This window comes from Myotis daubentonii, chromosome 15, assembly GCF_963259705.1.
Source record: "Myotis daubentonii chromosome 15, mMyoDau2.1, whole genome shotgun sequence".
Taxonomy (NCBI): Eukaryota; Metazoa; Chordata; class Mammalia; order Chiroptera; family Vespertilionidae; genus Myotis; species Myotis daubentonii.
Window position 1 is genome coordinate 11368947 of NC_081854.1, and position 24749 is coordinate 11393695.

Below are 24749 nucleotides of genomic sequence, written 5' to 3' on the forward strand. Positions count from 1 at the left end.
AGGATTTGTTGAGTGTGAGTGAGATGCCCCTGGGACATTTGGTGACCAATCTGGGAGGCCACTGAATAAGTGGGTCTCGGAATATCTGTGATGGGGCAGCGTGGCTTCAGCAGAAGTCAGGGGCACTGGCTACCTGTGGGCACGGCTGGGACCAGGAGGAGGTTTGGGGTGACTGGCGGATCATTGGAACACTGGGGAGCTTATGGGGCCCAGTGTAATACTGGAATCGAAGGTGGGTGTTGGAGGACCGAGCGAGATTGTTGAAGACAGTGAGTCATGGAGATACATATTGGAGGTTGGTGGGAAGCATGGAGATGTTTGGGGTTGGTATTAATCAATAGTGGGCCAGATGAAGTCCTCAGTATTTTTTTTTTAACATTTTTTAAAACGTATTTTTATTGATTTCAGAGAGGAAGAGAGAGCGGGAGAAACATCAATGATGAGAGAGAATCATTGATCGGCTGCCTCCTGCACTCCTCCCTCTGGGGATCGAGCCCGCAACCCAGGCATGTGCCCTTGACCAGAATCGAACCCGGGACCCTTCAGTGTGCAGGCCGACGCTCTATCCACTGAGCCAAACCAACCAGGAAGTCCTCGGAGTTTTATGGAGACTTGAGATCAGTGAGGTTTGGGGGATCATCAGGGGTGCAGAGGAATGGCTGGCAAGCTGTGGCAGTGGGGGAGAGGAGACGTCCGTGGGAAACACTGGAAGTCAGGAGGGTGTGTGCTGAGAGTCTCTGGAGACACTGGGGTCATCTGGGGTCATCCGTGAGGTCACAGGGAGGCCAGGGCAGGAAGGAGGCCTTCTCTGGAGGGTTTCTCCGTTGCTAGGCAAACGGTTCCCAGGGCGCCGTTGCTAGGGACCTGTTCTTTTTAAATGCCACGCCCCTTCCCTGCGGCCCCGCCCCCGCAGCCAACCACACGGTCGTCTCCGGCACGAAGGCCACGCCCACGTTCTCGCCCCGCCCGGAGACTCAAGACCGTTACCCGAGCGACAGCCGGGCTGGTCCCTCCTCCCGGCCCCGTTGCCAATCAAGGAGACGTCGTCCGGGCGACGACCCCACCTCTTCCGGCGCGGGCCCGCGGCTTCCGGCAGGGGGCCCGGCGGCGGGCGGCGGGCGGGCAGCGGCGGGCCCGGGGGGCGCCCAAGATGGCGGCGGGCGGAGCGGAGGGCGGCTCGGGCCCGGGCGCCTCCATGGGGGACTGCGCGGAAATCAAGTCGCAGTTCCGCACCCGCGAGGGCTTCTACAAGCTGCTCCCCGGAGACGGCGCCGCTCGCAGGTCGGGCCCGGCTTCCGCCCAGACCCCGGCGCCGCCCCAGCCGCCGCAGCCCCCGCCGGGCCCTGCCTCCACCTCCGGCCCCGGCGCCGCGGGCCCCGCGTCGTCCCCGCCACCCGCAGGCTCCGGGCCCGGGCCCGCGCTGCCCGCGGTGCGCCTCAGCCTCGTGCGCCTCGGAGAGCCGGACACCGCCGGCACCGGGGAGCCGCCCGCCACGCCCGCGGGCCTGGGGGCCGGAGGAGACCGCGTCTGCTTCAACCTGGGCCGCGAGCTCTATTTCTACCCGGGCTGCTGCCGCCGCGGGAGCCAACGGGTGAGCGGCCGGGGTGCTGAGCGGGTGGGGGTCCCTAGGGGGCCCGGAGATCGGCATCTGGGTGTGATGGACATCCCTGGGGGAAAGGGTTCTGGGGGTGATGCATCATCCTGAGGCGATGGAGGCCTCCCGGTGCCGGGCAGCCTGGAGGGGATGGGAAGCCTTGGGGTCCTGTGGGATCCCCGTTATGGGGGGGGGCGCGGGGATGGTGAGGATGTTGGAGGTGGTGGAGAATCCGAGGTGATGTAGACCCTCGGGGTTCTGGGCGGCAGGCATTCTGCAGGTGAGGGGATCCCGGAGGTGGTGCAGAACCCAGGGGCATTGCAGTCTGTGGAGGTGTTAGGAGGAGGGGGGGTCTCCAGACCTGGGCAGCCAAAGGTCAGGATTCCGGAAGTGATGGGGGCTGAGAGGTTATAGGGATCCCAGAGAAAATGAGGATCTCTGAGCTGATGGGAGAGCTGGAGGTGATGAACCCCGGAGGGGACATCCCCAGGTGTGATGGGGTCTCTGCAGTGATCTAGGGGCCAGAGGGGATGAGACCCCTGGAGCTTACGATGGTCCCAGGAAGGGATGGGGTCCTGAGCGTCCAGAGGGTGTGAAGGTACCATGAGGTTTAATGGTCCCTGAACTGTTGTAGGGACTCCTGAGATGAGCTTTAGAGGCCTGGGGATTTGGGTGATCCTGAGTTGGGGGGGTGGGTGGGGGGGGGTTGGGATATTGTGTTGCTAACACCCAGAGGAGATGGCTGAGGTTATGAGGTAGGACTGGAAAGGAATCAGAGCTCAGGGACTATGGGGACTGAAGTTGGAGGGGTCCAACTTTGGGGAGGCACTGTGGTCTCCTGCCCTGGGTGGGGGGGTCCTTCCCGTCTTTTCTTTTCTCTATTCTGTATGATTTGGGTCCCTCTTCCTGTCTGTGGTTGCTCCCTCCCTCCCCACTCACCCATCTACCTGCCCACTTCCCTCGGGGGGTTAACCTTGCTTCCGCTTAGTGGTTTTCTCCAACCTCAACACCCTCTTCCTTCCTCAGTGGTAGAAGCCATTAACTCCTTTTCTCCCATCACTTAAGTCCATCGACCTCAACAAGCCAATTGACAAGCGGATCTATAAGGGCACCCAGCCCACCTGCCACGACTTCAACCAGTTCACTGCTGCCACGGAGACCATCTCCCTGCTGGTGGGGTTCTCGGCCGGCCAGGTGCAGTACCTGGACCTCATCAAGAAGGACACCAGCAAGCTATTCAATGAAGAGGTGACTGTGGAGCCCCAGGTGGCCCTTCCCTGCTCTCCCACCAGCCCCACACATACTGTTTGCCATTAAACTGTGGCTCACTGGGGAGCAGTGTAGGCCGGAGAGGGGCAGGATGAGGGAGAAAGGGGGGTGGACTGACAGCTATGTGGGATGGGTGACAGACAGCAGCCAGTGTGATAGCTAATAATGACACCAGCCCCTACTGTGCCCAGGCCTGTGCTTTGTCAGTCATATGCTGAATACATTACTCCTGGAGTTTTCATCAACCAATGGGTTGGGGATTGAGAGGCCCATTTTGCAGATTAGAGAACTGAGGCCAGTCAGTTTGGACTGGTTTTAAGTCAGAGCTGTTGGTCTTTAAATTCTGGGCCCCGTGGGCATTGGATTCAAATCCTTGCTGTACCACACTGACTCGCCGTGTGGCTTTGGGAAGGTGACAGTGCCTCCCGGCACCTCCGTTTTCCTGCTCTGCAAAATGGGGCTTTCATCTCTACCTCACAGGACTCTTGTAAAATCACGCATGGAGATGGCTTAGTCCTGGGCTGACTTGGCACAAGAGGAAATGCCGGCGAGCAGCCTTCTCTGTGGGTACTCGTGCCCTGTGCGTCTGTTCAGAAGCAGTGTTCCATCTGCATAGAATTGCATGAATGGCAGAAGGGAGTGCGTGGAGCAGTGAATGGAATAAAAAGGCACCAGCTCACCCGTTCACAGAATAGTTACGGAGCATTTGTTCAGGGCAGGCTTGTTCTCAGCACTGGGGATGGCTCATCTCGGTGGAGCTTTCATCTAGCGGGGCAGACACTTACCCAGCAAGTGGAGCGGGCGGTTCGCCACAGGTGCTGGGTGCTGCGGAGAGAAGTCAGGCGGGGAAGGGGCGTGGCGGGTGCGTGGTGAGGTGGGGTAGTGGTCAGGGAGGGCCTCACTGGGAGGGTGACATTGAGATGAAGACGTGAAGGAGGCAGGAAGGAGGAACCGGGACACTCTGAGTAGAGGGAGGCAGGGACAGAACCCGCGGCAGGACCTGGTCGGAGCAGTTCTGGGGGGGGCGGGGGGCGGTGAGCTCCCGGAAGTCAGTGGAGGGGCCGGGCCCTGTAGGGGCTGGAAGGCTGTGGAAAGGCTGGGCTTCAGAGCCTCTCCCCTGGGCTCAGCTGAGCCGTATAACAGAAGTGCTTTGACCTGGTTGTTTTCTCAGTTCTCCCAAGAATGAGAAGCAACTTGGATGCGGAGAAAAGAAATTAATTCCTTCCATTCGGTGGATGCCTAAGGGCTCAGGGCCCAGTTCTCCCTGCACCCCTGGTTGAGAAAGGCTGCCCTGGGGTTCAGAGTGGGGGGCGCAGGCGCTGACTCACACTAAAGGCAGCTCCCGGGCAGCAGTGTGGGGAATGGACACGGGCAGTGGTGGCCTAGTGGCCAGTGAGGCCCTCCAGGGTTGATGGTGGCTGGGACCAGGGTGGTTGGGGCTCGGGGTGAGCAGAGGTCAGGTTCTGCCTGTTACTGAAGATTGGATGTGAGTTGTGAGGAGAAAAGGAGCAAAGATGAGCTGCAGGCAGGATGGGGTTGCCATTCATGCGTCTAGGAAACGCTTGCCAGGCACCCCGTGTGTGCACAGCTCTGCACTGGGGCTGGGGCAGTGAGCCGCACAGCTCCTTAGGGGAGCCGATGGCCTGTGGGTCAGGTTATTGCCCTGAGCCCGACATGGAAAGACGGTGGGGGCATTAGACGGAAGACAGTTCCCTGGGAGGCAGGACTGTCCCCTCGCCACAAATGGGACCTAGAGGCTCATGGAGCTCTGTGGCCGCCGCAAAAGCAGCCCTTCTGCGTGCCCATGACCGCCCTTTCCCTAGAGGGGGGCTCTTCTCCCGGGGGGCCTGGGCCACGTCCGATGGCCTCCTGGGGAACCAGGTTGGGAAGGAGGTCTGTCAGGGCCTGACGGCCTTCTCCCAACCCCATCATCTCTCCTGGCAGCGGCTGATCGACAAGACCAAGGTGACGTACCTGAAGTGGCTGCCTGAGTCGGAGAGCCTGTTTCTGGCATCACACGCCAGCGGCCACCTGTACCTGTACAATGTCAGCCACCCGTGTGCGTCGGCACCCCCCCAGTACAGCCTGCTGAAGCAGGGCGAGGGCTTCGCCGTCTACGCTGCCAAGAGCAAGGCACCCCGCAACCCGCTGGCCAAGTGGGCGGTGGGCGAGGGGCCCCTCAATGAGTTTGCCTTCTCGCCCGACGGCCGGCACCTGGCCTGTGTCAGCCAAGACGGCTGCCTGCGCGTCTTTCACTTTGACTCCATGCTCCTGCGGGGGCTCATGAAGAGCTACTTCGGGGGCTTACTGTGCGTGTGCTGGAGCCCCGATGGGCGCTATGTTGTGACGGGCGGTGAAGATGACCTGGTCACCGTGTGGTCCTTCACCGAGGGCCGCGTGGTGGCCCGCGGCCATGGCCACAAGTCTTGGGTCAATGCTGTGGCCTTCGACCCCTACACCACCAGGGCCGAGGAGGCGGCAGCAGCCAGTGGGGATGCGGAACGGAGCGTCGAGGAGGAGGAGGAGCCCGAGGTGGCCGGCCCCGGCCCGAATGGGGGAGACCCGCTCTCCCCAGTGCCCAAGGCCGGCTCCATCACCTACCGCTTCGGCTCAGCCGGCCAGGACACGCAGTTTTGCCTGTGGGACCTCACCGAAGACGTGCTTTACCCACACCCACCCCTGGCCCGCACCCGCACGCTCCCCGGCACGCCTAGCACCACACCGCCTGCTGCCAGCAGCTCTCGGGGTGGCGAGCCCGGCCCCGGGTCCCTGCCCCGCTCACTGTCCCGCTCCAACAGCCTCCCACACCCAGCGGGCAGTGGCAAGGCGGGCGGCCCGGGCACAGGGACGGAGCCGGGCACTCCGTTCAGCATCGGCCGCTTCGCCACGCTCACGCTGCAGGAACGGAGGGACCGGGGGGCGGAGAAGGAGCACAAGCGCTACCACAGCCTGGGCAACATCAGCCGGGGGGGCGGCGGGGGCAGCAGCGGGGACAAGCCCAGCGGCCCTGTTCCCCACAGCCGCCTGGACCCGGCCAAGGTGCTGGGTACGGCGTTGTGCCCACGCATCCACGAGGTGCCCCTGCTCGAGCCCCTGGTGTGCAAGAAGATCGCCCAGGAGCGGCTGACGGTCCTCCTGTTCCTGGAGGACTGCATCATCACCGCCTGCCAGGAGGGCCTCATCTGCACCTGGGCCCGGCCGGGCAAGGCGGTGAGTCCGGCCGACCCGGGACCTGGGACTCGGAGGCGGGTTTGGGGAGAGCAGTTGGTCACGATCACAGCCGCTAGCCCGTAGGGTGAGGGGCAGCCGTGCCATCTTAGTGTCTCAGAGCAGGCCCTGCCACATCTCACGGCAGGTCTAGAACCCTGGGCAGCAGTCCGCACGGTCAGGTAGGAGCGCGGGGTGTTAGGGACCATGGCCGGCTACCAGAGGGCAGCCCCCGGGCCAGCACAGCCAGGTCTTGCCACTTGTTCCTTGAAGCCAGATCCGTATTTCTGTGGAAAATGTGATTTTTAAATGATGGAACTGGATACTGCGGGTCAGGTTCTGTGGGCAAGACTGAGCCTTGGGCTCGCCCTCCAGCCTGGCCCCGGCCTAGGAGCCCGGTGCTGGAGGCACAGACGGATTACCAGGCTCCGGCCCAGTCCTGCACGTCTTCCTGTGTGACTTCGGCCAAGTCCCGGCCCCTCTCACCTCTTAGGACGGGGAGGCTTGAAGACGGGCAGCAGGCGGTGGATGTGCCCGTCCTGGGGGGGCCATGGGGCGCGGGGTGGAGCACAGGCCTGGCGCCTGTCACCTTGGAGCTGTGGACTCTGGTGTCTCAGCTGCTCGGGTCTGGGCTTGGCGCCCAGCATGTCGCATCTGAGGGCCGTGGCTTGGTTCCTTGGGAGGTTTTGGGATCATAGCGCCCCGCATCCCTAGAACTCAGAGCCTCATAGGTGAGGTGTTGGGATTTGGGGAGCCTTGTGAGTCCTGAAAGAGACCCCTCTACCTCCCTAGTTCACAGACGAGACCGAGGCCCAGACAGGGGAAGGAAGTTGGCCCAGGTCACCCAGCAAGTCAGTGGTAGAGGTAGGACTGTCCCTGAGTTCCTTCCCCCCCGAACCTCAGGCACCCCCCCCAGAAGGGGACCCCAGTTCCCCTCTTCCCCACCTCCACCCCTACCCCATCCTCTGCTCAGGATCACCTGAGGACTTCAATTATTGCCTGAACGTGCTGCCTGCTGGGACGGGGAAGCTAGTTGAGAGGGAAGTTCCAGAACCTAGAGCAGCATCCTGGGTGGGGGGTGTCCGGTGGACTGAAGGGCAAGGCCGGGTGGTGGGACCTCAGATGTTCTCTAACCCCTGCTGTCTCCCCTCCTCTTCCCAGGGCATCTCCTCCCAACCAGGCAACTCCCCGAGCGGCACAGTGGTGTGAGGCCCTGGATGCCGGGTTCCCTGACCCGCCTCGCCTCCCAGCCATCACCCTTCCGCTGACCTCACGGATCAACCTGTTAACAAGACTAACCATGACGGATGGACTGCTCTGGTCTCCCGCCCTGCACAATCTGGGGGGCAGAGAGTCCCCCCAGACTGGCCTAGACCCTGGGGGGATGTAGTGGCTCATGTGGCCTCAGCCTTGTCCCCACCCACTGCCAAGTACAATGACCCCTTCCTTCTGCTGAAACATCAGTGTTAGCCTCACCCTGTCCCCAGCATGTGACTGGTCCTGGGGCGGGGGAGGGAGAAGCTCCCCGCCCACGAGCCCCAGCTCCACAGTGTGCCCCTCAGTCTGGGCAGGGCAGGGGCGGCCTGCCCCGCCGGCCCAAATCCCGTCTCCCCTGCTGGTGTTCGTGCTTTTGAAAAGTGTTAAGTTATGGAAGCCCCTTGGGGCCCTTCTGTCCCCAGCACCTCTTATTTATACTAAAGTTCCCTGTTTTCACAGCGTCTGATCCCTTCCTCGCGGTGTGGCGGGAGTGTGTGTGCTTTCACTGCGTGTCTGCTTTTTTTTTTTTTTTTTTAAAGATAAAGTTTATTTAGAAAGTTACAGAGCCCTGGCCAGGTGGCTCGCTTGGTTGAGCATCCAGTGCACTGAAAGGTTGCTGGTCTGATCCGGGTCAGGGCATGGGGTGGGGAAGATGGAGCACATAGCAACCGATCAGTGTTTCTCTCTCTAAGCTTGTGCTCCAGTGAAGGTTAGGAAAAAAAAAAGAGAAGTAGTAGAACCGAGGCAGCCACCTGGGCTGCATGGGCTCAGGAAACATTACAGAGGCCAAAGGAGGGCCCCTGGAGCTCAGGGACGGAAGCACTTGGAGATGGGATCGGAGTGGGTGTGCACTGGGGAGCTGCGTGCCCATCAGTCCGCTCTGACGGGCGAGCGGGGAGCCGCCAGGCCCTGCCTCCTCCTGCCCTTTTAATGGGAAAAACTGAAGGAGGGAGGAGGGATGTGCTCAGGGCACCAACCAGCGGTGAGCAGGACCCCTTGGATGGAGGAGTGTCTCCCCCTAAACCCTTGAGGGAAGCGAACCACCAGGCCCCTCCTGGAGTCCTCGGTGGCAGTCTGCAGCGTTGGGGGCTTGAAGATGCCCAAACCTCCTAAGTCCATGTTACAGGGCCTTCCCAAATGGGGTCTCCCCAGGCAGCCCCAAAGGCCCGAGAGTGCCTATGAGCACAGGGCTTGGCCTCCTGCTGCCTCCGGCGGGCTTGCCCAGCCCAGCCCAGCCCAGCTGTCCGGGAGACCGGTTTCCTCCGGGAGGACTGTCCGCCCTGGAAAGGACAACCAGATCCCTCCTGGCTGGCTCTCCTGCCCCCCCCCCCCCCCCCCCCAGTGTTTGTTTCTAATCTTGGCCTGGGCAGGAATGTGGCTGCATGCCGGGCCCAAGGAGCTATTTTGGGGGCTCCTCTGCCTCCCCCAGTCTTTGGCCAGTGTCACCCCTGGTCTTGGCTCCTGAGGTCCTCCCTTCCCAATTCTCTCACCACCCTTTCCCCACCTCCTGCCAAAAAAAAGAGTGTAAAGCAGGAGGCCTGAGGGCTAAATTTAAACTGCCCCAAAGTCCGACTCCCGGCTGAGTCACCCACAAAGCTGTCCTGGCCTCCTGCCCCCCTTCCCAGGCCTCCCCCCTTTCTCCCCCGCCCCCCCCCCCAACTCCAGGGCTTGGGCGGAGTGTTCCAGGTCACTGGCCCTTAATTGGCCCCCTCTGGGGAAAGGGAGGGCTCATTTTGGGCCGTCACACCTGTTGCTTTAGCTTTCCTCTGTACTCCGCCTTTTATTGGGGGGCGGGGTGTTGAATGGTTGAGATTCTCTACCCCCCAGTCTCACACTGAAGCATTCTGGGGGGGCCTGGCTTGTGAGGGGTTAAGGCTGGTAGGCGGGAGGGGGCTGGTCAAGGGGTGGGGAGAAGAGGAGGAGGCCTTTGCAGCCTGCAGAGAGAAGTGGCCAGAGGCCCAGGGGACAACCAGGGACAGGCGGACATGCAGCCAGGGCCTTGGGGCCTGAACAGGGGCTGCCAGGCCCCGTGACGAGAGGACCCCGAGCCCCTGGCCCGGGGAGGGGCCATGGTGCTGCCTGCCCAACATGTCAGCCGAGGTGCGGCTGAGGCGGCTCCAGCAGCTGGTGCTGGACCCCGGCTTCCTGGGGCTGGAGCCCCTGCTCGACCTTCTCCTGGGCGTCCACCAGGAGCTGGGTGCCTCCGACCTGGCCCAGGACAAGTATGTGGCCGACTTCTTGCAGTGGGGTGAGTACCTGCCTGCATGCCCCCTCCCCACTGGGAGGTGGGGGTAGGGCAGAGGCAGGGAATGGGATTGGGCATCGGAGGCTCTTGGAGGGCAGGGCAGACATGGGGAGAGCTTCCTATTCAGGGGCCCAGAGCTTGGGCCTGGGTCTTGGGGTGACATGCCCCTACCCCTGTGCCACTCTTGCCGGGCAGAGTGGGGTCAGCAGAGGCCAGGGCAACCATGACTCAGAACCATGACTTGGGAGCCATGGTGGGCTGGGCTGGGATCAGCCCCCCATGGCCCCCTGCACCCCTACCCCCCAGTCCAGTCCTAGAGACATGCTGGGACTCCTGTCTCTTAGGTGCCCGCACACACCCTATGGCCTCCCCCCTGGTTCCCAGAGCAAGGGGCTCGCACAGAGACAGGATGGGGCAGCTGCCAGGGGCGCGGTCCATGGGCAGGTGTTAGGCGCCAGCCTCTCCAGCTGCCCCAACAGGTGCCCAGGCACTGACAGGCTCAGTGACTCAGGCAGGCCCTAGGGGACAACCAGCTCCAGACAGGAGCCTCCCTGTCCCCCGTGTGCCCCCAGGAGGAGGGACCGCCCATCCATTTTGGTTCCTTTGAGTCTGCAGGGTCAGCCTTCACTCCAGCTCCACAGACCCGTTCCTTCTCCTTCGTGGCCTCCGTCCTCCGCTTCTCCCACAAAGCCCCTTCCTGCCAAGTCCTCCCCAGAAATAGGTCCAGTCCTCCAGAGGGACGATGCTTGAACCCCCGCCTCCTGCCTCGCTGGTCCCCACCCTCTCCTGGCCGGACTCGGGCTCACTGGGGCGTCTGTGACAGTCTGCCATCTGTCCCTCCACGGCCTGTCCCTCCACGGCCTGTCCCTCCTTGGCCTGTCCCTCCTCGGCCTGTCCCTCCTCGGCCTGTCCCTCCACGGCCTGTCCCTCCTCGGCCTGTCCCTCCTCAGCCTGTCCCTCCACGGCCTGTCCCTCCACGGCCTGTCCCTCCTCGGCCTGTCCCTCCACGGCCTGTCCCTCCACGGCCTGTCCCTCCTCGGCCTGTCCCTCCACGGCCTGTCCCTCCTCGGCCTGTCCCTCCACGGCCTGTCCCTCCACGGCCTGTCCCTCCTCGGCCTGTCCCTCCTCAGCCTGTCCCTCCTCGGCCTGTCCCTCCACGGCCTGTCCCTCCTCGGCCTGTCCCTCCACGGCCTGTCCCTCCACGGCCTGTCCCTCCTCGGCCTGTCCCTCCATGGCCTGTCCCTCCACGGCTTGCTCTGGGTCCTTAGGCTCCTCTGTCCCTGGGTTTCCTCTTCCTGCCTCCTCCCACCCCTTCTTTCCTTGTGTCCATCTCCTCGGAACCCAGGCCCTGCTCCTCTCTTTCTGCCTCCCAATTCGCAGATGGGAAGGTGGAGGTCAGGGGCCAGGCCACTCAGCCTCTCAAGAATCTTACCCCCACGCCCCCAGCCCCTTAGCAACTCTCGTAGACTCCTTTTTGCAGGGGGTGAAGTTTGACCTGCGGGGTAAACTGAGACCTGCGGTGGGGGCAGGGGTCCGGCTCTCCTGGGAGGAGCACTCCTTTTGTGGCCCGAGCAGCATCCTGCGGCCCCTCCCCTGCGGGCTTGGGCGGGGGAGGGGGCCTGGGTTCCCACTGCCTTAAAAGGGCTCAATGTCTTGGCTCTCTCCTCCCTCCCCAATCCTGGGCCCTCGCTGGTTCTTCCCTGCTGGCCCACTCTCCCCGAACCCCATCTGGACGCCTCTCTCCCCTCCATAACCACTGTATCTCCCCTCATTCCTACTCACCCCCATCCTCTCTCCACCCTACCCGAGGTCTCCAGTGGCTTCCACCCCTGGGGGTCTAGGCCTCCCGCTCCCAAGTCCCTGAGTCTCCTGCCCCCCCCCCCCCCTCAGTCCCCACTCCCCGCTCTATCCCCAAACTGCCCCGTTAGCATTCCTAGCTGTGGGACCTTGGGCAAAGGAGTTCACCTGTCGGAGCCTTGAGTCCCCGTCTGTAAATAGGGGAGAATAGAGCGCTGCTCCCAGATTGCAAGGACTGAGAACACATTTGAACTGGGCCTGGAGCCCTGGATGCGGGTCCACCACGGCCTTGTCCCCTCTTCAACTCCTTCTCCCGGCCCCGCCCCCCAAGTCAGTGTTTCCCTAAGTGTGGTCCAAGAGCCTAGAGGGACTGGGTAAAGCTGCATGTTCGGACCCTTTCCCATCACCCCAATTGGGGGTGGGGGCCCCGGGAGCTAGAACTGGGCTGATCCTCCCTGTTCCGGGGCCTCCTTTCTGCAGACTCCTGTCCCCGTACCCCACCCCTGCTCCCACAGGAGCCCTGACCCCATGCCTGGTCCCAAAAAGGGGTTCCCGGGCCTCCCACTTCTGTAGGAGGGCAGTTTTGCGTCCCCAAAACCTCACCCAGTGCTTATGTGGGGAAGCCTTTGGGAGGCCAACAGTCTTAAAGGGCAGGCAAAGAGGGGGAGGTTGAGAGTGAGGATCAGCGAGGGGAGACTGAGGCACAGGGTGTGGGACTCCCTCCTCGTCTCCACTGTCAGTCCCGGTGACCCTCGGTTCTCACCGCCCCGCCCCCAGTGGAACCCATCGCGGCGAGGCTTAAGGAGGCCCGGCTGCAGAGGGAGGACTTCGAGATCCTGAAGGTGATCGGCCGCGGGGCGTTCAGCGAGGTGAGCCCTGCGCCACAGCCGAGCCCGGCCTTGCCCTGCCTCAGGCAGGCCCCAGGACTGGGGGCGGGGCCTTAGAAATTGATGAATGAGTTTAGAGCCTAAAACCAGCAGGGGCGGGGCTTAAGGCCGATGGGCGGGGTCTCGGTGGAGTCCTGCCTGGGCGGTGGGTGTTCCTCCCCGCCGCCACCCCAGCCCCCCATGTCGGCCTTCAGGTCGCGGTCGTGAAGATGAAGCAGACGGGCCAGGTGTACGCCATGAAGATCATGAACAAGTGGGATATGCTGAAGAGAGGCGAGGTGAGGCCCGTGCCGGCTGTGCTGGGCGCGGAGGAGTCTCCCCGCAACACCCAGCCCCCCAACCGCTTCAGCGCCTCCCGCTGCCCCGCAGGTGTCGTGCTTCCGCGAAGAGAGGGATGTGCTGGTGAACGGGGACCGGCGCTGGATCACGCAGCTGCACTTCGCCTTCCAGGACGAGAACTACCTGGTGAGTCCCGGCCGGGCGACTGGAGGGACGCGCCTCCACCCAAGGCTGTCAATCAACGAGGAGGGCAGGGAGCGGTTTTAGCGTGGGGAGCCCTGTGGTAGGAATAGGCTTCCTTTCCCGGGATGGCGGGCGTCCCCCGGCCGATTCTGGGGGCTCTATAAAGCTGCGCCTTGGGGGGACCTTACCTGGAATGGGAGAGCTCTGCGGAGTCTGAGCGGGGGGTCTGGGGAGCTGTGCACTCTGGGCACCAGGAGGCCTCTGGGTCCTCTTCTCGGGGGGAGTGGATCTCTGCCTAGTGACATCTGGCAGAATTGGGGGTTCTGGGTGGGGGAGGGGGTCTCTGATTTGGCCTGGAAGACCTCTGGGGCTCCCTTGGGGCTTCTGCTGCGGGATCTCTGGGAGTCTTTGTCCAGGGCTATCAGCCCGGTCACCCCGGGGCTTACTGACCCCCGCGACACGCCCCCTCCAGTACCTGGTCATGGAGTACTACGTGGGCGGGGACCTGCTGACGCTGCTGAGCAAGTTTGGGGAGCGGATCCCGGCCGAGATGGCGCGCTTCTACCTGGCGGAGATTGTCATGGCCATAGACTCGGTGCACCGGCTGGGCTATGTGCACAGGTGGGCGCCTCAGGGGCGGGGGGGGGGGGGACCTGCAAATGGTGGAGCCCAGGGGGGGCAGCGCCTGGAGAGGGATCTGGAGACAGAGCCTGAGGGCGAGGCCTGGAGACTTGGGAGCTGGAGAGTCTACTCTAGTCCCTAAGAGAACGGGGCTGAGCCTGGTGAGAGGGAGGCTCACCTGCCCCCTCCGCTCCCACCTCCCCGCTGGGCAGGGACATCAAACCCGACAACATCCTGCTCGACCGCTGCGGCCACATCCGCTTGGCCGACTTCGGTTCCTGCCTCAAGTTGCGGGCTGACGGAATGGTGAGCGGTGCGCCCGCCGGTGCCACCAATGAGGGCTGGGGTGGGGGCGGATGCGGTGCGGAGTGCGGGGCGGAGCGGGCTGACGCGCGTTGGCAGAGCCAGGCCTGGATTTGGGGGGCGAAGGAGGAGGCGACTCGGGCTCAGAGTTGGGACCGGCAGGGGAGGGGGCGGGGCCGGGCGCTGGGCGGGGCTAGACGGAGGCGGGGCCAGGGCTCAGAGGGGCGGGGCTGAGCCCAACTCCGATTCTGTTGACTCAGGTTCGGTCGCTGGTGGCTGTGGGCACCCCCGACTACTTGTCCCCCGAGATCTTGCAGGCCGTGGGCGGCGGGCCGGGGCCGGGCAGCTACGGCCCCGAGTGCGACTGGTGGGCCCTGGGCGTGTTCGCCTATGAAATGTTCTACGGGCAGACGCCCTTCTACGCCGACTCCACGGCTGAGACCTACGGCAAGATCGTGCACTACAAGGTGAGCGGAGCCCCGGGCGCCCCGACCCCTCTGCGCCTGCTCCCAGGCTGACAGCCCGCTCTCCCGCCCCCTCGGAGCAGGAGCACCTTTCCCTACCGCTGGCGGATGCAGGGGTCCCCGAGGAGGCCCGCGACCTCATCCAGCGGCTGCTGTGTCCCCCGGAGACGCGGCTGGGCCGGAATGGAGCAGGCGATTTCCAGAAGCATCCTTTCTTCTTCGGCCTCGATTGGGATGGCCTCCGAGACAGCGTGCCTCCGTTTACCCCGGATTTTGAGGGTGCCACCGACACGTGCAACTTCGATGTGGTGGAAGATGGGCTCACTGCCATGGTGAGCGGGGGCGGGGTAGGTACCTGCGACCCCTGCTCCATTAAGTTCGGGCAGCGACAGTGCCCACCTCCTGGGGGCCTGACATCATTTCTTCCCGTGAACTGCTCTGTGCCTGTCCAGGGCTGGGAGCCCAGCGGCGGCCTAGACTCGCAGTCCAATGGGGGACACAGACTTGTCCCCTGACGATGACACCCCAGAGCAATCAGGGCTGGGGTGAAGGAGGACAGGGCTAGGGCCTCCTGGAGAAGGGCACCATCGGAGCCAAGGTAGAAGGCAGGAAAGCACCATAGAAAAATCTCCCTCCCTGAGGCCGCCTCCCTCTCGCGTTACACAGCTGTCTTGGCGCTCAGTCAGCCTGGTGCCCTGCGCTGGGCACTGCCCTGGTCCCGCAGCCACTTCCGTTTGGAGAAGTAGATACTGATACTGTGGCGAGCACCTTGAGGGAAACAGGACACCATGAATGACGGAGGGACACTATATAGGCCCTAAGGAAGGGTGGGTTTGGGGGGAAATTTAAGTTGAGATGTAAGGGGTGAGGGGCCAGCCTCCTGTCTGATTCTCTTGTATTAGGAGACGCTGTCAGACATGCGGGAAGGCATGCCGCTGGGGGTCCACCTGCCTTTTGTGGGCTACTCCTACTCCTGCATGGCCCTCAGGTAAGAGCTGCCCCTGTGTGGCTTGTGCGGAGCAGGCTGGGGGTGCAGGAGGCTGCTCAGGGTGACAGTATCTGGGCCCATCAGCGCCCAGTAGAATTGCTGGATCAGTCTTGGAACCTTACTGACTTGGGACCAAGGGCTCTTAGGAACCCAGAGCTATAGGGCCTTAAATCTCAGACCACAGTACTTTGAAATGTTAAGATTCATTGTAAAACCTCAGAGCCACTTTTAGATTTCTAGTACAGAGTCACGGGACCTCAGAATCCTAGAAAGCAAAATGTTTAGAATTTTATTTATTTTTAAAAAAATATATTTTATTGATTTTTTACAGAGAGGAAGGGAGAAGGATAGAGAGTTAGAAACATCGATGAGAGAGAAACATCGATCAGCTGCCTCCTGCACACCCCCCACTGGGGATGTGCTTGCAACCAAGGTACATGCCCTTGACCAGAATCGAACCTGGGACTCTTCAGTCCTCAGGCCGATGCTCTATCCAGTGAGCCAAACCGGCTAGGGCTAGAATTTTAAAACCAATCTTAAAACAACACAAATTCAATGCATCACTCATATACAGCCTTTTTAAAACATTAATTCCAGCCCTTGCCGGGTGGCTCAGTTGGTTAGTGCTGCCCCGATATACCTAGGTTGTGGGTTCGATCCCTGGTCAGTGCTCATACAAGAATCAACCAATGACAGCATAAATAAGTGGAACAACAAATCGATATTTCTCTCTCTTTCTTCGCTCTAAAATCAATCAATCAATAAAAAATAAATCAGGAACCCCACTAATAATACATTGCTTGGCATTAGTGAATTATATGTGGATATGAAAAAGGAATTCCATCATCAGCGATGGCCCCTGGCTCATGGGCACACACACGTTTTTAACCCCGAGAACCTGCTGCATTCCAGCCTGTTTTGTTACTGACAATGTATTACCAACACCACTGGTTATGAATGAACTACAAGCTGATCCTGACCCGCTGTGTATACTCTCCTTACTGGGCAGGGCAGGGCTCAGTTAGCCTGTCCTCGGCCCTAAGCCAGGCCGCACGAAGCACAGGCTGGTCCAGGTGCATGTGCCGATGGTTAGGTCCCTGAGCACAGTTCCAGGAGGGGCTGCTGGACTGGGAGGAACACCTGCTTTTACTGCCACTTAGTATGTAGGGAGCGTCTGTGTCCCGCCCAGTAGCTGGGCGTGGGGCGTGTGCTGATGTCTAGAGTCACGGTCTTGGGATCCACACACAGTCCTAAGACTCTACCTTTGGAGGTGGGCAGTGTTCCACTCAGTGGGTCGCCTCCCTGTCCTCAGGGCCCTAGGAGAGGGGTCTGCAAAGGGCACATGGAGAGGGAGGAGATGAGTGGCCCCAGGACATGGGTGTTCCCCGAGTTCCCACAGAAGGTGCAGAGGGCAGCTCCCAGGGGCCCGAGGCCATGCAAAGGGCAGCCTTTTTCCTTTCCAAGAGGAAGACCTGTCACACCAATTTAGCAACTTGTTCCCTTCACTCTGCACCCCTCCTCAAACCACGGGTCTTTGGATCTAGCTGCCCCATGACCAGAGGTTAGGGAGTCCTGGCTCTCTCCCCCTCGCCCTCTCCCTCTCCCCAGAGACGATGAGGTCCAGGGCCCCATGCCCATGGAACTGGAGGCCGAGCCGTTGCCTGAGCCACCTGTGCAAGTGCCCAGCCTGGAGCCCAGGGTGCCCCCACCGGAGGAAAAGGTGAGTTGTTGGAGGAAAGGCAAAGATTTCCAGGGTAACTGAGAGCTGACTCACAGAGACGGAAAATGTGTTACTTCCGTCAGAGACGACCAGAGGGCACTGAGTGTGTGTGCGGGGGACTCTGGGCAGGGGAAGCCCTGCAGAAGGAGGGGGACCACCCATGGGAAGGAAAGTGCCCACTGGTTAGCAAAGGCCCTGAGGTGGGAACCAGCTGGTTTGTTCCTGACCCTGAAAGGAGGGTATTGAAGCTGAACTGTTCCAGCGGAAGGGGGGTGAAGAGTGAGGGGAGGGAGGCTGCAGAGGTCAAACCAAACCAAACCAAACCAAACCAAACCAAACCAAACCAAACCAAACCCGGCCTTCTGGTGCAGCAGGCCTTCTCCCGCTGGCCCTGAGGAGCTGGAGAAGTTTTGAGCAAGGCTGCAACGTGGTCAAGTTGAGTTAGTGTTTTAGGAACAACCCTTCGGTTCCTGTAAGGAGGTGGATGGAAGTGGAGCCCATGAAAGGCTGGAGACCAGGGTGGGAGGTGGTTAAGGGAGGAGGGGGCCTGGATCATTGCAGGAACTGTGGGGATTCCAGAAAGAAATAGGAGTGTAGAAGGCAAGAGAGGATCCCAGGCCTGGAACCTATGCCCAAGTCCTGAGTGCCCCAGGAGCCACAGGCAGCCCTAAGCCCAGTCCCTATGTGCAGGCTGAAGTGGCAGTTCCAGTGGCAATCCCAGCGGATGTGGCAGAGGCCGAGGTGACCTTGCAGGAGCTCCAGGAGGCCCTGGAGGAAGAGATGCTTACGCGGGAGAGCCTGAGCAGGGAGCTGGAGGCCATCCGAACGGCCAACCAGAACTTCGCCAGGTCGGGGTCAGGGCACAGGGGCCTGTCGCTACCTTTAGCAGCCTCTCCCAGAGACCCCAAAGGGCTCACGGTCCTTACCTCCCCTCAGTCAACTCCGCGAGGCTGATGCCAGGAACCGAGACCTAGAGGCGCACATCCAGCAGCTGCAAGAGCGGATGGAGGGGCTGCAGGCGCAGGGAGCTGCCGGTGAGTCCCTCACCCACCTCCTTTCCCTAGGGCACCAGGGGAGGGGGGCTCGCCAGTGTGTGTGGACACCTGGGGGAGGGAGAGTGGCCCAGGCTGAGGCACACCGCGCCACTGTCCTCCTCCGTCACTGCACGCACCCTACACCTCTCTCTTCTCCTTCCAGCTGTCACGGGGGTCCCCAGTCCCCGGGCCACGGATCCACCTTCCCATGTAAGACCCCTCTTTTTCCCCTGCGTCAAGCCTGCTGCCCCCTCTTGCAGACCCTGTCCCCGTCTCCCCGTCCAGATTTAGGGCTCACCTACTCCTTTGGGGTTCCAGGCAACAGAACCTTCCATTCAGCCCCATATCCACCAGATCTCCCACGGTTCAGGCTTCTCACCAAATCCCGTCCGAGAGCCCCCTCGATCCCCTCCCCGACCTCGGTTCCCTGTCTCTCGCCCCCCACCGAGGCGGCCGGGCTCCGATTGGGTCACCTGTCCCTTCTCTCTCCAGCTAGATGGCCCCCCGGCCGTGGCTCTGGGCCAGTGCCCGCTGGTGGGGCCAGGCCCCATGCACCGCCGCCACCTGCTGCTCCCTGCCAGGGTACGTCCGGCTGCTTCCACCCACCCGCCCGCCCGCCCGCCGCGGCGTCCCCCGCCGCCTCCACGAGCCCCGAGCCGCCTGTGCTTAGCTGCTCCTCTATGAGGCTGGGCTTCTGCGGGAGGGAGGGTGCTTTGGAAGCCAATCAACGCAGCCGCTAGAAGAGCAGCCAATGACGAGTTCAGACAAGACTAGAGGCTTGCAAGCCGACCAACCACAGCTGCCCGGGTTGTTGGGGGCGGGAAGAACGAGGACCCATCTATGAGCGGGGGCGGGGCGAGTCCCAGCAACCAATCAAGTACCCGTTTACACCCGTGCTGATCCCGCCCTCTCCTCCGCAGGTCCCTAAGCCTGGCCTATCGGAGGCGCGTCCCCTGTTCCTGTTCGCCGCTGCTCTGGCTGGTACCGCCGCCCTGGGCTGCACTGGGTTGGTGGCCTGCGCAGGCCATCCCGCCCGGGTCCGGCGCCGCCCAGGAGCCGTCTTCGTCCCCTGAACTTTAGAGCCCCGGCCCGTCTTCCACTCGGGCCCCGCTGGAGGGTTGGGTGACGCGCGCTCGGCCCAGAAGCCACTCACATCGCCTCCGGGTCACACCGCTCCAAGTGTGCGCCTCCACCCCAGCTGCAGCCTTGTGATCCGGCCCGCCCCCTGGCGGCCGGGGAGGGAGGAGCCGGGCCCGAGGCCGGAGCGCGGGGCTAACAGGAGGCCTGTAACCCGAAGTGGTGCTGTGGGTGGAACGCGGACCACTTCCTCCAGCCTGGCTGAGGCCGCGACGTGGATCGGCACACTGCGATCGGGAGAAGGCAGCAGAGCCAGAGCTCAGCCATCTGTTTTTCACCCTCCACGCACCCCACCCACATCGGCTCGAAAACCACCAATCATTGTGCATGAAGCCCTGCTCTCTCGTTCTCTGCGAGAGAATGTCTAGCGTGAGCCCCGCTGTTCTTGGGAACCGTTCGCTTGTATTAGCCCCGCTTTTTCGGGGCCTCCCGCACCCTCCTCACGTGCGCTGCTCTCGGAGCCTCTGCCGGCTCCTCCCGCCTCGGCGGTTTGGGTATTTATTGACCTGTCCCCCGACCAGCTAGCTGAAGGCTCCAGGACCCTAGCACCCTAATCCACGTTTTGGATGCACTGAAACCCCGACCTTCCTCGGTATTTATTGTCTCTCCCCACCTAGGAACCCCACCCCCGACCCTTGTGAATAAAAGGCTCCCTTGTCTGCCCCAAGCTCTGAACTCCGCGGTGTCTGCTGTTTGCGTTGCGGGAAAGAGGTTGCTCGGTGGGCCAATCAGAAGGCGAGCGGAAGTGGCCAATGGCCTGCCGGGGACTAGCCGAGGCGGACGAATCAGAAACGTGGGTAGACGTTCGGGGGCGTGGCCTCAGAACTTAACCAATAGGAAGAGGCAAACGGGCAACCCACCCTCAAGACACCGCCCGTTGTCCAGCTGTGGCCCAGCTGTGCCACCGGCTCGCGGGGAAGAAGTGGGCAGCACCCACCGCGCGCGCGTCCATCCTCCTCCTACTGCGCCTGCGCGGGCCACGCGCATCCGTTCCAAGGACTTAACGCTCCAGAAAAGTTACAGCAAACTTTCTAGCTAGCCTGTTTCGCCCGCCCCTTCTCCGTGCCAGACCCGCCCCCCTGTGGAGCCGGGAATTCCGAGGGGCGGAGCGCAGGCCGAGATGGGGAGTGTGGGGGCATTCAGAGGACCCTGGAGACGAAGGCGTGCAGAAGCTCAGTCTTGGGGCGGAGGTGGCTTCGCGCCCTTAGCCCTCCCGGACGGCCCGTTACCTTCTCCGTTGTCCCGATGGGAAACTGAGGCCCTGAGCAAGAGGCACACGCGGGGGGAGGCAAAAAGAGCGGCCTGAGCGGAGGGAAAACAAAGGGAGAATCACGGACAGACGAGGAGGGGAACGGGCACACACAGACATTGGGAGACCCAATCGGGGCGCTGGGCCAGGCACTGGGGGATTCGCAGGGTCGACAGGGGGAGAAGATCGGGAAGCGCGAACGGGGGGGCGGAGTGGGGGGACGGGCGGGGGAGGGGGCTGGGGAAAGCCCGAGGGAGGAGGAGAAGGAGGGAGGAACTTTCCAAAGTTGCAAAACATGGCTACCTTGCCTGCTGAGCCGAACGCGGGGCCGGCTGCAGGGGGGGAGGCGGTGGCCGCGGCGGCGACCGAAGAGGAGGAGGAGGAAGCGCGCCAGCTCCTGCAGACACTGCAGGCGGCCGAGGGTGAGGCGGCGGCGGCGGCCGGGGCCGGGGCGGGCGAAGCGGCGGCGGGAGCGGAGGGCCCGGGGTCCCCGGGCGTTCCCGGGTCGCCCCTCGAGGCCGCTGCCGAGCCGCCCACGGGCCTCCGCTTCTCGCCGGAGCAGGTGGCGTGCGTCTGCGAGGCGCTGCTACAGGCGGGCCACGCCGGCCGCTTGAGCCGCTTCCTGGGAGCACTGCCCCCGGCCGAGCGCCTACGTGGCAGCGACCCGGTGCTGCGCGCTCGGGCCTTGGTGGCCTTCCAGCGGGGCGAGTACGCCGAGCTCTACCGGCTGCTCGAGAGCCGCCCCTTCCCCGCTGCCCACCACGCCTTCCTGCAGGACCTCTACCTGCGCGCGCGCTACCACGAGGCCGAGCGGGCCCGGGGCCGCGCGCTGGGCGCAGTGGACAAGTACCGTCTGCGGAAGAAGTTCCCGCTGCCCAAGACCATCTGGGACGGCGAGGAGACCGTCTACTGCTTCAAGGAGCGCTCCCGCGCCGCGCTCAAGGCCTGCTACCGCGGCAACCGCTACCCCACGCCCGACGAGAAGCGCCGCCTGGCCACGCTGACCGGCCTCTCGCTCACGCAGGTCAGCAACTGGTTCAAGAACCGGCGACAGCGCGACCGGACCGGGGTCGGCGGCGGCGCGCCCTGCAAGAGGTGAGGGGACCCGGGCGGCGCAAGTCCCGCTTTCCCGGGAACGTGCCACCCACCAGCCCCCTCTCCCGAGCCCGCTGCCGGAGCCCGCGCCAAGTCCGCAGATGCCTCCCGCTCACACCCTCCGGCGCCCGCCAGGCGTGAGGAATAGTGAGGATGCCACGGGCACACGTCCCGGCCCTCTCCCCAGCATCGCTGCTTCTCTCGCGGAGGCTGGGCGACCTCTTTCCTCCGCTCCACTCAGGACCCCATCCTAGATCCCCATCCGTGTGGGTGGCTAGACTGGGGAGACAGGGAGAAAAGGGGGCTACGGGGAAAGAGGGAGGGGCCTTTGTTCCCGCACCCGGCGACGGGGCTTCTTTCTGGCCGCTGCGCTGCCCGGTCCTTCCCCGCCCCCGCCCCCCCCCCCCCCTCGGGGCCCAAACGGCGTGGTCCGTCGTCTGTCTTTGTTGTGAAACGTGAACCTTCCCCAGCTCCGGTTTCCCTGTAACCCAAGCCCTTCCCCTCCCACCCAGCACGCCAGCCTCTCCCGCCCTTCCCTGACGCCCTGGGAGGGCACCGGGAACTGAGCTGGCCGCCACCTCCGGCTCTCCGCCGCCTCCAGGCTGCTTTCAGCCCGACCCCGAGACCGGGAGCCTGGATGCCCGGCCTCCTCACTCTGGCTTGGGGCAGCTTCAGCTTTTATGCAGTGATGTCCACGCAGGGCTTGCAGAGGGTCCTTAGGTGGTCTGAGAGAGGAGGCTTCATACGCCCCCGCCCGCATCCCCCCCCCCCCCGTTGTCCCCAAAAGTTTGGGCCGGGGAAAGAGGGGGAGGCTCCTGCAGCTCTGCGGGAAGCTGGCTGGCCAGTGGGGAAACAGCATTCAGGGCCACAACTCACAATCCTTTCTCTGAACAGCGAGTCTGATGGGAACCCCACTACTGAGGATGAGTCCAGCCGCAGTCCTGAGGACCTGGAGAGGGCGGTGGCTCCAGTGGCCACGGAGGCCCCGGCCCAGGGCTCCATATTCCTGGCGGGGGCCGCCCCTCCTGCGCCATGCCCTGCCTCTTCCTCCATCCTGGTGAACGGGAGTTTCCTGGCTGCCAGCAGCTCACCAGCGGTGCTTCTCAATGGGAGCCCTGTCATCATCAACAGCCTGGCCCTGGGTGAAGCCTCCAGCCTGGGCCCCCTGCTGCTCACAGGGGGTGGGGGCGCCCCACCACCACAGCCTAGTCCCCCGGGGCCCAGCGAGGGCAAGACCTCCTTGGTCCTGGACCCTCAGACCGGGGAGGTTCGACTGGAGGAGGCTCAGCCTGAGGCCCCTGAGACCAAGCCCCAGGTGGCTGCTCTGGGAACACCTGGAGAGGAGGTGCCAGTGCCTCTGCCCCAAGTGGTGCCTGGGCCCCCGCCGGCTGCTGCCTTTCCTCTGCCCCCAGGACCCGTGGCTTCTGTGGCTGCTCCGCAAGTGGTGCCCCTTTCCCCACCCCCTGGGTACCCTGCAGGCCTGGGCCCCACCTCCCCGCTATTGAATCTGCCCCAGGTGGTGCCCACCTCACAGGTGGTGACTCTGCCACAAGCTGTGGGGCCATTGCAACTATTGGCAGCTGGGCCAGGCAGCCCCGTGAAGGTGGCAGCTACCGCGGGCCCTACTAATGTGCACCTGATAAACTCCGGGGTGGGCGTGACTGCCCTGCAGCTGCCTCCGGCCACTGCCCCAGGTACCCCCTTCTGCCTCCGTCCAGCCTGGGTGGGGGTAGTTATCAGGGAGGGAGAGTGCTGTTGGTGGGCTTGGGTTGGGGGTAGCTTATCCCTGCTATGTCCCAGAACCCCCCTGTGCCGGGTTGTGCGGAGGCTCAAACCACCCAGACTTAGTCCCGCTCTGAGGGGGGTGGGTTTGCCTCTGGCTAATCTTCCTCTTGCCTTCCAGCAGCTTAACTGCCACCTCTGCTCCCAGCCAGCAGCCCCCTCTAACCCTGTGCCCTGACGTCTCTCCCCACAGGAAACTTCCTCCTGGCCAACCCCGTGTCTGGCAGCCCCATCGTGACAGGTGTGGCCGTGCAGCAGGGCAAGATCATCCTCACGGCCACCTTCCCCACCAGCATGCTGGTCTCCCAGGTCCTGCCGCCTGCCCCCAGCCTGGCCCTGCCCCTGAAGCCAGACACGGCCATCTCGGTGCCCGAAGGAGCCCTTCCCGTGGCCCCCAGCCCTACTCTCCCAGAGGCCCACGCCCTCGGCGCACTTTCTGCCCAGCAGCTGCCACAGCCACCACCTGCCCCTGCCGCCACCATTGCTGCCAGCCTGCCCTTCTCCCCAGACTCCTCCTGCCTCCTGGCTGGCTTCCCTGCGCCCCCACCTGAGGGCCTCATGCTGTCACCTGCAGCCGTGCCCATCTGGCCATCGGGACTGGAACTGAGCACAGGCACAGAGGGGCTGCTAGAAGCGGAGAAGGGGCTGGGGACCCAGGCCCCTCACACTGTGCTGAGGCTTCCAGACCCTGACCCTGAGGGGCTGCTCCTGGGGGCCACAGCAGGGGGCGAGGTGGAGGAGGGGCTGGAAGCTGAGACCAAGGTCCTGACCCAGCTACAGTCAGTGCCTGTGGAAGAGCCCTTGGAACTGTGACCCCGCCAGGCCTCATCGCCTCTCCTGACAATGGTGCTTGAGATCCAGGACAGCTGGGAGAAGGGAACCTTTCAGAAACAGTTGTTGATCTGAGGATTCCACATACACTACACCCTGCCCCCGGCTGCTTAACCTCCAAGCCCTGGATGTGCGGGGCTCACCCCTGTCCACGGGCACCGTCCCTCTGGATGGGAAGCCTCCTCTGTTACAGCCCTCTCCTTAGTCTGCCCCATATACATGGGGAGATCTGGGGGGTCCTGACTTAGGGGCTCTGCCCCCCTTGACCTGGTACGAGCTGTGAGCTGAAAACCCTGCAAAATGGCTGGACATCCAACCCCCTTGAGCCCTCTCCCTATCACTCCCTAAAACACTATTAATAGCTCCATTGACCTCCAGAGTTCTCAGAACTGCTTGGAATCTGAGGGTGGAGCAGTCCTATGCCCAGGGACTGACAGCCTCCCAGCTGGGCTCTTCCAGCTGCAACACAATGCAGGTGTGGGGAGGCCTGGGCGAGGATTCCCCTCTGCTCCCCCTGGACAACAGCCCTCATTATCACGTCCAGCCCCAGACCAAAGATCCCCTCACCCGAGGGGCAACCTTGACCCTCGTGTCTAGTTTGTATCCTAAATCTTTATTTTTCTAGGACATGTTATGCCTACATTTCAGTTAAAATAAAGTTAACAGGATAACTAAAAGCTTCAGGAGTGTGGGTTACTTTCCAAACAACTCTCCTAACGAAAAGCTGCACCACACGAAGCCCAATTTGAGGTTCTGGCTTTCTGATCCCAGCACCCTGAGGGGCTGGGGTGGAAATCATGTTTGTGG

General features: G+C 63.0%; 3 protein-coding genes across 11 annotated transcripts; all 3 read left to right on the forward strand.

Moving 5' to 3' along the window:
* The first annotated feature begins 1056 nt into the window (after positions 1-1056).
* DMWD (DM1 locus, WD repeat containing) lies at positions 1057-7786 on the forward strand. Of its 2 annotated transcripts, XM_059666100.1 has the most exons (5): positions 1057-1591; positions 2660-2842; positions 4808-6073; positions 6863-6934; positions 7232-7786. In XM_059666100.1, the coding sequence occupies exons 1-5, from the start codon at positions 1151-1153 to the stop codon at positions 7277-7279; spliced, it is 2010 nt and encodes a 669-aa protein (XP_059522083.1). In that variant the 5' UTR covers positions 1057-1150; the 3' UTR covers positions 7280-7786. The 2 variants fall into 2 exon arrangements, with proteins under 2 accessions (XP_059522083.1, XP_059522084.1); XM_059666101.1 differs by lacking the exon at positions 6863-6934 and having other exon boundaries at positions 1059-1591.
* A 1435-nt stretch (positions 7787-9221) lies between these two features.
* DMPK (DM1 protein kinase) lies at positions 9222-19660 on the forward strand. Of its 8 annotated transcripts, none has more exons than XM_059666104.1 (15): positions 9222-9575; positions 12147-12238; positions 12451-12534; positions 12626-12721; positions 13191-13339; positions 13552-13645; positions 13903-14109; positions 14190-14453; positions 15009-15094; positions 16703-16814; positions 17505-17662; positions 17751-17848; positions 18012-18058; positions 18341-18430; positions 18769-19660. In XM_059666104.1, exons 1-15 carry the CDS (start codon positions 9416-9418, stop codon positions 18919-18921), a joined length of 1890 nt encoding a protein of 629 aa, XP_059522087.1. In that variant the 5' UTR covers positions 9222-9415; the 3' UTR covers positions 18922-19660. The 8 variants fall into 8 exon arrangements, with proteins under 8 accessions (XP_059522087.1, XP_059522086.1, XP_059522090.1 ...); XM_059666103.1 differs by having other exon boundaries at positions 18345-18430; XM_059666107.1 differs by having other exon boundaries at positions 14190-14438.
* Positions 19661-20462: 802 nt separating this feature from the next.
* Positions 20463-24619, forward strand: SIX5 (SIX homeobox 5). Its single transcript, XM_059666102.1, has 3 exons — positions 20463-21329; positions 22224-23023; positions 23305-24619. Exons 1-3 carry the CDS (start codon positions 20530-20532, stop codon positions 23922-23924), a joined length of 2220 nt encoding a protein of 739 aa, XP_059522085.1. The 5' UTR covers positions 20463-20529; the 3' UTR covers positions 23925-24619.
* Positions 24620-24749: the final 130 nt, after the last annotated feature.